This window comes from Ascaphus truei, chromosome 4 (assembly GCF_040206685.1).
Source record: "Ascaphus truei isolate aAscTru1 chromosome 4, aAscTru1.hap1, whole genome shotgun sequence".
Lineage (NCBI taxonomy): Eukaryota > Metazoa > Chordata > Amphibia > Anura > Ascaphidae > Ascaphus > Ascaphus truei.
In genome coordinates, this window is record NC_134486.1 from 110,091,444 (window position 1) to 110,104,860 (window position 13,417).

Consider the following 13,417-nt stretch of genomic DNA (forward strand, 5'->3'; position numbering starts at 1 on the left):
TCCCATCTGCCTTCAGTTGATAGTCTGTACAAATGGAGATTTGATGCCTGCAGTTTATGCTCTGCAGAGGAAAATGCCCATAGTTCTGTGATCCGTCGGAGCACAATAGCTCTGATAGGGTTCAGCACTGCTACTTTTTCTGCCTTTGAGCCATTTTGTAAAGTACATGACACGGCCGCTTCTAGTAAATATTTTAACACTAGCAAGTGCTAGGTTTTTCAGTGTGCGATCACCAAATACTATGAGGCAGTAGCACGGAGAAGCGATTCAGACCACCGTGCATTGCAATATGTGCCACATTGGTTACAATTGCCGTGTTGGAAATGGAATATCCGCCAGTAACTAGAGCTCACTAATGGAAGCTTGCATGTGCATGGTTAATAACTAAACGTATTTACACATTAGTCCTGGGGACTACTTACCTCAGGGGTGGCAACCTCCAGTCCTCAAGGGCCACCAACAGGTCAGGTTTTCAGGATATTCCTATTCAGCACAGGTGGCTCAGTTGTTGATTGAGCCATCTGTGCTGAAGCAGGGATAGCCTTAAAACCTGACCTGTTGGTGGCATTTGAGGACTGGAGTCGGCCACCCCTGACACCCCAACCCCCAAAGTTACTAATTCCCCTTGATTGCTCACAATACAGCCTCCTCTGCATGTAGTTAATGACAATTTAACTTCCTGAAATAAACTTGCCACTTTGCACGCTTCAAAATTAGTTTATTAATTAGCGTTAAAAGAAACCAATTTTACGTTGTAAAAAAAATACATGTGTTCGTCGCACTCGAGCATAATCTTGCATCAGACTCAGAGGACCAATTTAGAAACGAGGTATTTATTAGCTTCGTGATAATAGCTTAGGTATAAAAGCCACACCATAACGTCCACGAAAATAAATTGCTCATCTAAACTGAACTGTCAATATGGCATTTGTCACTTGATCAATGCCTTCACCTGGCCTCTGTTTTATCAGGTGTAAAATTATTTAACCAGGACATTACCTACTTTAAGCCAAGTCATTAGTTTGCATAATTAAGCCTAACACAGATATGTCAAACGATGTGACATGAAATATAATCAGCGGGGTGGCTTTTTACTTCAATTCCCCCACCCCCGGGCCCCCCCAACCAAAAAAATGACAAATTATCCCATTAGTACATTCTTGGTTAAACATTATTTTGCAGTTCTTTAGGTCTGATACAAAAGCTTCTTAATTAGTGAACATGAATAATAATGATTGCAATCATTTTGCAAACATATTGCCAAGAGAAATGTGGCTATGTAATAAAACACACCAGGTTGTTCATTTGCATTAGAACCATAACACAGTATAGTGGGCGAAAGGAGGCTGAGATGATACCCAATTAGAGACACCTTGTGTTATGGGTTGCAATATATGGCCCTATCTTTTTATTTATATATATAATATTTTGTCTGACAATATTGCAATTCAAATTTACTGTTACAAATATAAGGATTTTATAATTATGAAGAATCTTTATTGGCCATGATGCGCTCATACATAAAACGGGGATATTTAAAAAATAATTAGAAGTGAACCCTTGAAGTTTAGTATTCTGTTTGTTATCTTTAAAAACACAAACAAAAATGCACAGGATTACACATTTTAATTAGGGTTTGTTTTTTTTCCCTTTGAATTTTTACAAAAGCTATAAAGAAAGAGACATTAAAGTACTATACATAGGGAAAGACATTTGTGTTATAAGATTTCCTCCCTTAACTCCCTTTCACTACTATGAGTAGGGGAACAGTATTTTGGCGCAGAATTTTGTTACTGTAATTTTTCTGATGAGCTCCAGAAGGCAGTGACGAGTATGTTGAACTTTTTTTTAAACGTAAAGCCACTGCTATCTTTGAAAGGCTTCCCCACCTATTAATTAGAAAACCAAAAGGTTCAAACACGTAAAACAAAAAATTAGCACGCATACCGCCAGTAATATTCTTTTTCGTCAGAAAGATTCTGCGATTTCTAAATTTGCACCCTGTTTTCAAAAAATTACACGTTTTAGCAAAGTTGTTTGGATAAAGAGGAAGAAAAAAATGAGTTTAAATAGGAACCCAGTTCTACACCTGATTCTTAACCAGCAATACAAATACATCTCCTTCAACAATTTAACGGGCATTATTGCCTTCCAAATTTGCCTGAGCTTCTTTCTGTGGACATCTTTCATTTTCACTATTCATTTGTGTTTCTTATCCTGTGTCTGTCTCCTATGTGTTTCCTTCGCAGCCCTGTTGTTAAATGAGCTTGGTAAGCATTTTCATTTTATTTCTTTTTTTTTTTTTGTATTTCTTTTTCACTTTTCCAATTTCCCTTGTCTTCCTGGAAAAGTGGTGTTTGCTTTGTTTCACGTTTAGTTTTTACTGTGTGGGTATTACTTTCTGCTTAAATATTATTTTGAAAGTGCAATGGAAATGTTAATGTGTTAGCTCAGGTTTTTGTTAGCATTTAGGGCCTTATTCTGTATGCAGTGCTCTGATGCGAAGTCCGAGCCGTTTTCCTGTTGACAAACCCCATTGCAGTCAGTGAGGATTTTTTACAACAGAAGCATCAGACAATATTAGAATTACCCTATTAGTATTTTGAAGAACAAAATGCCAATTAGGCAGGATATATATATATTATATTTTTTTAATTTGTATTATTATTATTACAAGATTGAAGCAGTGGGTCTCTGAAGCTGCTGTGTTAATTTCAGCTCTGGGGACGCCTGCTTCTACAGATACTTACCTCCGTACGGGTACCGGTATCTCTGCAGTCAGAGAAACTGTGTGCCTAACATAATGGCGGCTTTAAATGTACTGTGTCACACGGGCTAAGAGGATACTGTGACATCATCCATTGCAGCTTCCTATTGGCCAGCATGACCAGGACATTTAAAATTCACAGGGATACCGGTACCCGTATGGAAGTATCTCTGGAAGCAGGGGGTTTCCCGGAGCTGAAATTAACGCAGTTTAGCGCCAGCGACCCCCAGCTTCAATCCTGTAATAATAAAAAAATTACAAATGCAATGCCTCTTGTTCTGCTGCTTTAATGGTTAAATCCATAAATGGAAAGAAACGTAGATCTGTTCATATGCTAAAACAGGATAAAACACCAGTTTGACATAAAAGAGGAGCAACCGACATAGGAAATTCATATTCTGAAACCCAGGGGCACGTGTATTAAAAACGGTGTCATTTGTTCTAAAACACATTGCAAATATTTACATCTGCAACAATTAGCGCCAGCTCCATATGTATGAATCTTGCTTCTTACATTTGGCGCAGATCTTTTTGGAGCAGAGATTAACAACACCTAAACCTGGTGGAATAATTTGGTGCAAAGAGACGAAAGCTGTACCAGTTCTAGTTGCAACATTTGATCAATCTCGTTATAATATTGCACAGACTCTATCCTCATCGAACTCCTCCGGTGACCACTCCCGACAATGCTAATTTACAGTAGAGCAATGTGGGGCAGATAGGGGAGCAAAGCCCATTAAAACGTTGTCACGCAGTGGAAACAATTGCGCTTTTTTTTGGCTAGAGTTTGTGACACTTGATACATATCCCCCTGAATTTTCTGCTAAGTCAATTGTGAAATAATAGAAACCATTTTATCTTTTGGCAACTGTGTCAATGGCACCATTTTTGTTCACCAATGTTCGGTGGCCTGACTTCTGGTGCTGTAACTGTCAATCCAATATATGTGTTATGTTTTGAAACCCATGATTTGGCCAAAGCCCAAATCGGTGTACTAAGAAAGTACCATTACAATGTTTGGCATCTTAACTTGAGTTCTGGTGTCCCAGGAAACCAGTCCACTTGGATAGTAATTCTACTTTACAAAGGCTCAAAAAGAACCAATAACCACGGTAAGGTAAGGTCCATACGCCATACAACTTTCAAGGATACAATAATGATCTGCATTCTTGGATTCTCAAGTGAACCCGCTAGGTTTTTATCATTGTGTAGTCGCGTTACCGTTATGTCAGTGCAAGGGTGACTCGCAATACAACACTATAATAATAGTTGTGCAAGTCCTACTGTTTGTAACGTTTAAAATGGAGTCACCTGAACAAAACCAGATGTGCTGCACAAGGTATGATGCGGTTTGCAACAGATTATATAGAGTTGTATTAATTGACGCAATTCTGGCAAGAGTACCTCCGCAACCAGGGCCGGCTGGTACATTTGCGAGGCCTCTTACCATGTCCAGCGCATCATCTCCTCAGAGGACGCAGTGTCGGGACGTTGCGGCACCATGTGACTTCACATTGTCATTGCAACGCAACGTCTTGTGACATTGTGACGCCATGATAACGTGACCCTGCAGGAGGAGATGCCGCCAGACAAGGTAAGAGACAGTTACAGAGGCCCCTCGCTCTCCCCCGGCAATCAGTTTCATTGTTGTGGGGAAGCGCGCAGGGTCTCTATAATGGCAGTGCCATCAAACCGGCCCTGTCTGCAACCCACGTTAACTTGATACTGCAGTGCTTAATAAATAGTCAAAGAAAAAACAAAGGGAGACGAGTATAATTTTAAGGACTGTAGAGCCCCTGTTGCTCTGTTCAATGACCCTTTTATGGTCAGCTGCTTTTTTTTAGCTTACATTCTTTGCAACGGAAGCAAACCGTAATAGCAGAAAGATAAAAAGTTGAGTAAATAGTCTACAGAGTAAATAGTCAGTGATTGATGTTTTTTATGTATTGTTCCAGCTTGGAGTAAAAAAAAAAAAAACACATAATTTTTTGGTATACAAAATACTTTGATGTTGTGGCAAGATGCTCAATATTCAAAAACAAGGTAACAGATGGCTGGTAAATCTGATACAGCACAGGGGCGTTTGCTATCCAAATTGATATTGCATTTAAGCATGTTGCTAAGGAGTTGTCACACATGTCCAGGTTAAGCTGCAGTGCCACTTACACAGCGACTTTGTTGTATGTTACCTTGTGCACCTGAAATCCTAGCACCCTGTGTCCCAGCACTCACAGGCAAAGCTGGTCCCTTCAAACGTACTGTATGCATAAAAATCTTGAAATATAAACGCCTTAGCCGGCCGGATCAATGGGAGCCTCAAATTGTATATAGGTTTATTAATGTTGCAACTTGAGAAATATTGCAGATTACAGCAAGGTTGCAGAGTAAGTGGCAATGACCTAATGTTTCTGTTAGTGACTTTAGAGTTTGAAAGGAATTACAAATAGGGTGAGTCAGCAATGTGCTACAATATGTATTAGAACGGGACCCCATTCACTTTGGCTTTCTCCCATTTTACGCATACTTGTGACTGAACTTCTCTGCAATAAAGTGAACTACTAATGCTATTTTGTATTCTCTCTTTTTGTCTCTTGTGTATATTTTAGGTGACTTCACGATCACAGGTATGTCTCCTTTCCATTCATTATTTGGTAAATCCTCCTTTTCTGATGAAGGTGTACTTTGTTTTGTAAAAATCTCATTACTATTATTTTTTTTTTTAATCTTTTTCAATAAAGGAAAAATGTTACACGGTAAGTTACATGGCATCTACTAGTGTGAGGTTTTCCTAACACACACACTGCAATTAAGTACTTGTGTTACCACCAATGTTTATGCGTTGCTTTACACTGTTAACCTCACGTGTGATTTGTAAATATAACATTGTGGGATTTTGATATAAAATATCATTTTCAGAGACCGGCTATTTTCCTTTGCATGCTTCTTTATCACTTTTTCACCATCTCACCGTCACCATAACTGTGTACAAGGTAAAACGGAGACAAGTAGGATCCAGTGATTCCATTTTTGGTTATCTTATATAAATAGAAATGTGTTATGGATCATAGTTGCAAGAAGCAGCGTTTTGCATAAAAATAATACTTTTTATTTTTTGTAAACTATTAGCCCCAAAAATTTAGATTTTAGCCCAACTATTTGTATTTGTGTCGTATGGGAGAAGGAGCGGCTTAGTGAGTAAAGACACTGACTGGCACTGAGTTTGAAGCAAGGGAACCTGGTGTCGACTCCTTGTGACCTTGGGCAAGTCACGTTTATCTCCCTGTGCCTCAGGCACCAAAAAATATAGATTGTAAGCTCCATGGGGCAGGAACCTGTGCCTGTAAAATGTCTCTGTAAAGCGCTATGTCAAAACTAGCAGCACTATACAAGAACATGTAAAAAAAAATCCATACACATCCCATAACAACATAAACTTGACAAATAAGACATTATTTAGAAATATTCAGTGTACTCCAAACTTTTGCTAGAATGATATTTTTCTTTTATTGTGGATAACACATCAACATCTTCTTTCCTTTCCAATGACTGACACGGATCGAGTATTGGCAGCCAATCAGAAGTGTTAAAATGGTAGTAAGTGCATGTGGCTATAACAAATGCAAAATAATTCTCGTAAAAAGGGACTTTCATGAGCAATAAGTAAGCAAGAGTGACATAGTAAAAGCAACAAACCAGGACACATCGAGTGAGGACTTTTGTGGTCTTGGAAACACACAACGTTCAAACTGCATCTTTGAGTAACTTTCACATTGATTCATTTGCAGAAAAATCTAGAGCACCCGCTCACCACAGGAAATACCTATTTCAACGTTTTAATGACAGTTCCCAGTGACAGAATATAAACATGTGTCTACTGTTTGCAGGTTGAGTGCAGTTTAATAGCAAGAAAGAGGGCTTAGGCACTCATAACATAAAGCAGAACGCACAAATATAATAACTTATTTCCACATATATTTGACTTGTCGATTCCCAGTGCTAAGAGCTGTTATTAGAACCATCATAAATCTCAATTGTTTCCCCACAATTTTCCATTTCAGAGGTTCACAGGAGCTAGGCTTTATGTTGTAGCAAATTGACATCAGTGCTGCTAATGTAGTATAAGAGGTCAGCAATGTAATGGCAGTCAGAATCTGCCAGACAAGTAAAACTATTATGTTCTTTGCTAAACATTTCAGGGGAAATGACCATCTAGCCTGAAGCTGTATTGTTTACATCTGCCCGCCTGTGCAAAAAAAAAACTGTTATCTCTATGACTTTAACAAGATTTTACCCAGCTAAGCAAGTTCACTGTTTTTACAAATCCCAAACCAAATAAAGTGACTTTTAAAAATCTATTGGAAGTAACACACTCCTTTTGTGCAATGTTTTGGCTGTCGAAGGTTTTAAACAGCCATGGTAGAAATAGATGGCGTCAGTTATGCCATACACACTTCTCAGGCGCCCATGTACAATGTGTATTCTTCCTGTTAAGCTGTCTAAACATAGTATTGAAATAGGGTTCATCATTTTACAAGTAAGAGCAACAAATATTTCTGCTTGAAGCTCAGTTTTTGGCTAATTAGTAGTGCCAAGGTTTATAATAATGACCGAAAACTTAAATTCTACTACTTTGAGTTCGCTGTTGCCTGCTGCCTTCCAGCCAATGAACAGCCAATTCCCAGTAGTCTGCCACTTAAAATGGCCCCTTTTTGCAGGGAATGAGTTCAACTTGCTATAGAAACTTGTTTTTAAAAATGTAGTGCATTCCATTGTAAGCAAGAATGCAAATCTCCCAAATTACCATGACAATTAGTATTTAATTTTGTTACAGAAGAATGAAAAAAAAAAAACCATATAAATTGGATTTTCCTGTTGAACCCAATGGAAAGGTTAATTCAGAGCAGAAATCGATCGCATAAGTACTATGGTGTGAGGAATCGTGTAATACAGCTACATTTTTCTGTAAATGTGGATACAATTAAAATAACTGCTGGAGCGTATTTCACAAAAGAGTTATGTGGCAGTACTGTGCCTGCTTTAAGAAGAAAGATCTACCGTTATTAAACATCGGGGAAAAAATTTATTCAACATCAAAAAATGTTAAGCAGGATTTTTTGCTGTAGGAAAGGAAATGAGAGTACTCTGGATGTAAAAAATAAAAAAGCAACGATTGTCCATATTTCCTGGTAGCATCACACTTTGACCACTGGTGTCCATGCCGTGTCATACTATTATCAATGTCAAGGCTGTAAATAACTTGGCTGTTTTTCTCATTACTCAAAACGGGAGGAAACTCAAAAAATATTGAGAACACTAAATTGTAGCTCGTTCACAAAAATAACAATGTGTGCATGATTGTGTGAAATGGGTACACAGTTCTCCAGCTCTACTAACATCACCTTGTCAGTTCATCACTGTTACAGTTCAATCCATTATTTCTGATTTTCGCTGATCACTTTGCTAGGCAAACCTGTCTACAGGAAGGTTCATGCTAGAGACCATCCTTTTCCATCTTCAGTAATCAACATTTCAGGTACTCATTTTTTCCTCATTGTCATCTTGAACCAACATTTAATTAATAAGTAGCTCACATCCTGTAAGTATAATTGATGTCTGACCATTAGATTTCGATATTTGGGACTTCATTCCCTGCAAATGGATCCAAAATGTAATGATCATGACGGAGCCTTGCCGTGCTTCACCTTTCACCATGGAAAGACAAGTGTGTTTTTTTAGTTCTACTGATGATTATTATTTCATACAAAGCTGGAATAAATCCAAGATAAGAGCATTATATCAGGTTATTTGAATTCCCATCTTAGTTGAAGAATGAGTATAGAAACTCTGGGTTCCTCCCCGCATAAGAGGCTGTCGGGTTGTTCCCTTCCCCTCCCCTTTTTCTGCATTAATGGCTCTCAGCTCCCCCCCCACCTCCCCCCCACGCGCATGAACAGCCATTGGGCCCTCCTTCTTCCCTACCGCATTACCCTCCACTGCCCTCTCCTCACCACTGCATGAACGGCCTGCTCCACACAGTGAGTAATTCAATTCCTGCTCCTCGGTTTGCCCAGTTGCTGAAAATTACAGGCATTACTGACTAATAATATTCAGAAACGTGGACAATCCGAGAGCAGGGATTTTATTAAGGAAGGTAGGGGGCCCCGATGGCTGTTCATGTGCGAGGGCTTGATGGCCGTTCATGTGGTGGGTAAGGAAGAGGCGAAACAAGCTGTCCATGTGGTGGGGAGGAAAGGCCTGACAGCTACTCATGTGATGTGAAAGCAGGGGGGTGGGTTGGGGGAAACAGTCGTTCATAGAGTGCAGATGGGGGAGTTGGCTATTTATGCGATGAGGGAGAAAATTGGGCCGCGGGCTGTTTATGCAGTGTGTAGAAGTAGGGGTGTCCCAACGGCAATTCATGTGTCATGTGGTAGGAAGGTGGAGGAGCCGTTCATGCGGTGAGGACCAGAGGAAGGAAATTCAACCTGTTATACTTGGCAGCACGTCAGAGTATAGGGTAGGGCATAATACTATTTATCCATATAAAAATAAAAAGGCCTACAATATTAATAATCTCCTCTAGACAGGGCATCACCTGACTGTTATTGCCCAGGTACCACCATTAATGCCTCTGCACTGGGCTTCAATGGCCAGGTAACGTCCTGGGTCTTGGGGATTATCACTTCATTAAAAACATGTTAACGATTTTGCGCTCAGTGAACAGGCCCCATGAAAAGCTCAGTTACTGTCCAAATATCCTACGAAATGCAATACATTCTGCTTTTGTCAAGCGTTAGTTTGGAGCCCATATACACGGGAGGAAATAATGGCGCGCACATTCCAAAATGGAGATGATCACAGCTGAGATATGAAATGCATTTCTCAAAGTCACAGGAGGACATTGGTTATCATCATCACATCTTGGAAACAGAAAATACTGAATCTTTCTATAATTATGCATGTGTGCGGGATGAAAAAAAAAAGGAAATCTAATGCATACTATAAAATAAGTTGTTTTCTGTTTGGCTGACCCCTTCAATGATAATACTTCAGTATTGTGGATATTTATTTGGGCCTTCTTGATTGCTGCCAGCGAGGTATAAATGCACATCCTTGTTTGTCAGCACAAAGGGGTTAAAGCAATTTTCGTTGCCAGCCTACAGACTTTTTTTTACTAAATGAACTCGAGTTTTGCTTTGATTAACTTATGGTACTGGAGAGAGCCAATTGCTTCCAGCATTTACAGACAGTAACATATGTTTTGTCAGTTATAATAAACAGAGAAACGACTTCACATTTGGCATTAGTTAAAGGTAATTTTCCTTCTCAGATGGTAAAGGACTGAACAACTCACCCTGACATACTAAGTCCTCTAGCACTGATGCTTTGCTACTTGATAACCAGACAACACATTTTTTTAATAAGCGGTAACATACTTGCCATGTGGTGTGATGTACGATACTCGGCCACATTGATTTTCTACTGTTTTTCCTCATTTTGCAATACCAACTTGTTCTATTCTACCACATATTTCTGTCACCATCTAGTTACAATTCACAGCCACGCTCTTGTTTAAATAGCATACCTGTGACGTAATACTTTGACAAGAACCTGTAGACCATTTCATCCCCTAACAGGAACAGTAGTGCAATAATATTTCGTGCCAATAAAGAAAGAAATTAGAATCCAGTAGAATTATTAGATACTGAAGTATAATCATACACACACATGCTACAATATCTCTTCTGCTATAACTGATCTGGCTTTCGAACGCCTAATGTCCCTATATTTATGGGCAAGCAATTAAATGTATCTCATGGTCATAGATTTCCTATCCTATTGACATCTTTGAAATGCCTGGAAATTAAGTTCATGTGAAGTTTACCTAGCAGGGTACCTCTAATCACATAGCAGATACCATAGTATCTTCTTTAGAATAGGTTTGCTAGATGTCCCGTATATACGGGACTGTCCCTTATTTCATTGACTTGTCCCGTTGTCCCAGAAAGGTCTGTCAGGATACATAATTGTCAATATTTTAGCGCCATGAGGCGAAATGCCTGAACTTAAAATTACTGTAAGGAAAGCAGTCATAAAAACGTAATAGATTTCTACTTGAGTGTAATTATTGCCTTTTCCAATAGATGTAGCTTAATAAAATTATTAAACTAATAAGTTAGGACCCTGCCTGGTCATCTCATAACATCATGACACCCATCCCTGTAGGCGTTACCCAGTGCGTGCCTTTAACCCGAACCACCAACAGCAGACATGATAAAAAAACAGAGAATATAGTGGTCAAGCAGGAGATACCATTCAGCTCGAAGCATTTGCAAATCATTCCTCACTCATTATGACACCTCACTTTCCTACTGGATTTCGGCATCACGTTTTATAAAAACTTAAATGTGGTGACTCTACTTTACAATCACAAGTGGGATTTCAGTGCAGATTACAGCGCCAATATTTTCAATATTTTTTGCCACAATTATTGCACTGGTTAAGAGGCACTCTATCCCCTTATTAGACTGAAACAAGCAAACATGCATCTTTAATGTACAATAATGGCCCAGCTAACATGTTTAAAGCTCTGGGCAGCATCACATACCCTAACCAAGGGAATTAAAGTATATTTACAAAGAAACGACCTAAAGATCACTCTTTAACCCCTGAGTTGTAAAAGCGCTAGCCTTTGTATATGTACATTTTTATGGGCCCCTATAGTGCTCATTAAGAAAGCGTTTTCTTTGTTTAGTTCGGCTTTTTATAAAATGATCTTTGACATTTTTTTTCCATTACTGAATTGTTACATATTTATATGTAAAGCTCTGGGCATTTATGCAAAGGAAGAATTTCCTTGAATGTTAATGAGTGAACGTTTACAAGCATCTCAACTCAATCCTTAATATAATACAGGTTTTCTGTTTTATTTTTTTTCATTCAAGTGGTAAAACATTCAAATTCTCTGCTATTTGCCTGATTTCTCCATGTGAGAACAGTAATGCAATGTGCAGCTTGGCATACAGTATTATGGTTTATCTTGCTACTAACCAATTTACATACTGTGACATAACATTGCATTTTATTTTCCAACAGCGATTCCTTTTTTATGTATTTTTGTGGAAAGGTATTTGAAGTGTGCTTTGATTTGACGTGCATCTCATTGTACCTATATTTAACTAGCATAATGACTCTAATAGTCAGCTGACACACAACTAGAAAGACCAGTAGAACATTACAGGGTAACTCTTTCCCTATTAAATCTGTATGAAAAGAGACCAGTTTAGCGGTTGATCATTTTGATGCCTTCATAAGTGGCAAGCCATCCATCTCTGTAGGTCTTATCTACTTATAATTCTACAGAGCTCAGTTAGTATTGTAAAAAGATTTAAGGGTGGTTTTACTTTACATTATTCCATTTAGCCTCCACATCAGCAGTATGGTCACAGATGGTAAAAAGATGAGACGTAGAAAGTGTGCTGTTGGCCTATGAACCGTTTTCATTTGCCATTCATTTATCCCTTCCTGGCAGCCAAAAATATTGTCCATCTTACACGTAATGCCATTTGGATTTGCAGCTTAGACGATAAGATGACCTTTTCCAGACACTGTTTTGCTAAGAGAAAATCTCCAGGGTTAACCTAACACACTCAAATAGTTTAGCAAGAAGGCAGTGCAGATGTTGGGTCTGCACCAGAAAGTGTAAATGTTAACAGATGATGGAAATGGCTCTTATACAAGCCTCGTGCCACAAACTTAGTTTTTCACCCGGACATAGGAATAAATAAAACAAACATCATGGTATTATTATCTTGGGGGTCACACGATATATTTAAAGTACAAAGAATATTGTCTTTCTATGAGTTTAGTTGTCGAATATCGGGTATACTAGGAATTAATTTGTATTAAGCGTTGAGATTGACAAATAAAATGGTATTTAAAATGTGCACTACTTGCTACAGTAATTCTTCACCCCTTAACTAAACCGTGCAAATGTTTCAGAAGGGGGATATTATTGGAATGTCCTCAAAGTGGTCACATGGCTCATCTTCCCATGGGTCACGTTATCTAATAGCAATGCTATTCTAGTACCAGCCCTTTTATAACAGTGTATATAACAGTGTTATAAAAGGTAACTTTTTTCTTTCAGGGCTCTATTGCCATATGTAATAGTTTGTCAACACCTAGAAATCAAATCACACATGTTCACATCCTGCCATAAAAATTCACCTCTAGTTTAAAGCCACTTTCATTCTTACTTTCAGGAGATTGAGTTATTACCTCGAGGAAACTCCATTCCCAAATTGAGTTATTACCTCGAGGTAACTCCATTCCCAAATGTGCATTACCCTAAATTCTATACTCTAGAAATGTTTAAGGTTTGAAACTTTAAATTGTTCTCCAATACGGTCTGATTTTCTAGTTACCGTCCTATTAAAACGAAAGTATTCTGTCCCATGTACTAATGAAGCATGGTTCACATACAGTACAGTCTAATCAGCTTCCTACTGTGTACTTTGTTAATGATGAAACTCCTATAGGTTTCCACATTTACCAGTGGTCCTGAAGGCATGAAGGTAATCCGCAGTTCAATCATAAATCAGGCAGACGCACAGCGTCCCAAATAAAATGTAATCATCTTCTAACGAG

The 13,417-nt window shown here is 38.6% G+C and overlaps 1 protein-coding gene across 16 annotated transcripts in view; it reads left to right on the plus strand.

The window, feature by feature from the left end:
- The window catches only part of LOC142493013 (sodium/calcium exchanger 1), a 498,730-nt gene that overhangs the window by 427,188 nt on the left and 58,125 nt on the right, over positions 1-13,417 (plus strand). For 9 of the 16 annotated variants that reach the window (XM_075596382.1, XM_075596383.1, XM_075596384.1 and 6 more), the window contains 4 exons: positions 2,250-2,270; positions 5,374-5,391; positions 5,506-5,520; positions 8,232-8,300. In XM_075596382.1, the coding sequence (XP_075452497.1) occupies positions 2,250-2,270; positions 5,374-5,391; positions 5,506-5,520; positions 8,232-8,300 (123 nt within the window). The remainder of the gene's footprint in view (positions 1-2,249; positions 2,271-5,373; positions 5,392-5,505; positions 5,521-8,231; positions 8,301-13,417) is intronic. The other 7 variants (XM_075596394.1, XM_075596393.1, XM_075596395.1 and 4 more) reach the window with 3 other exon arrangements.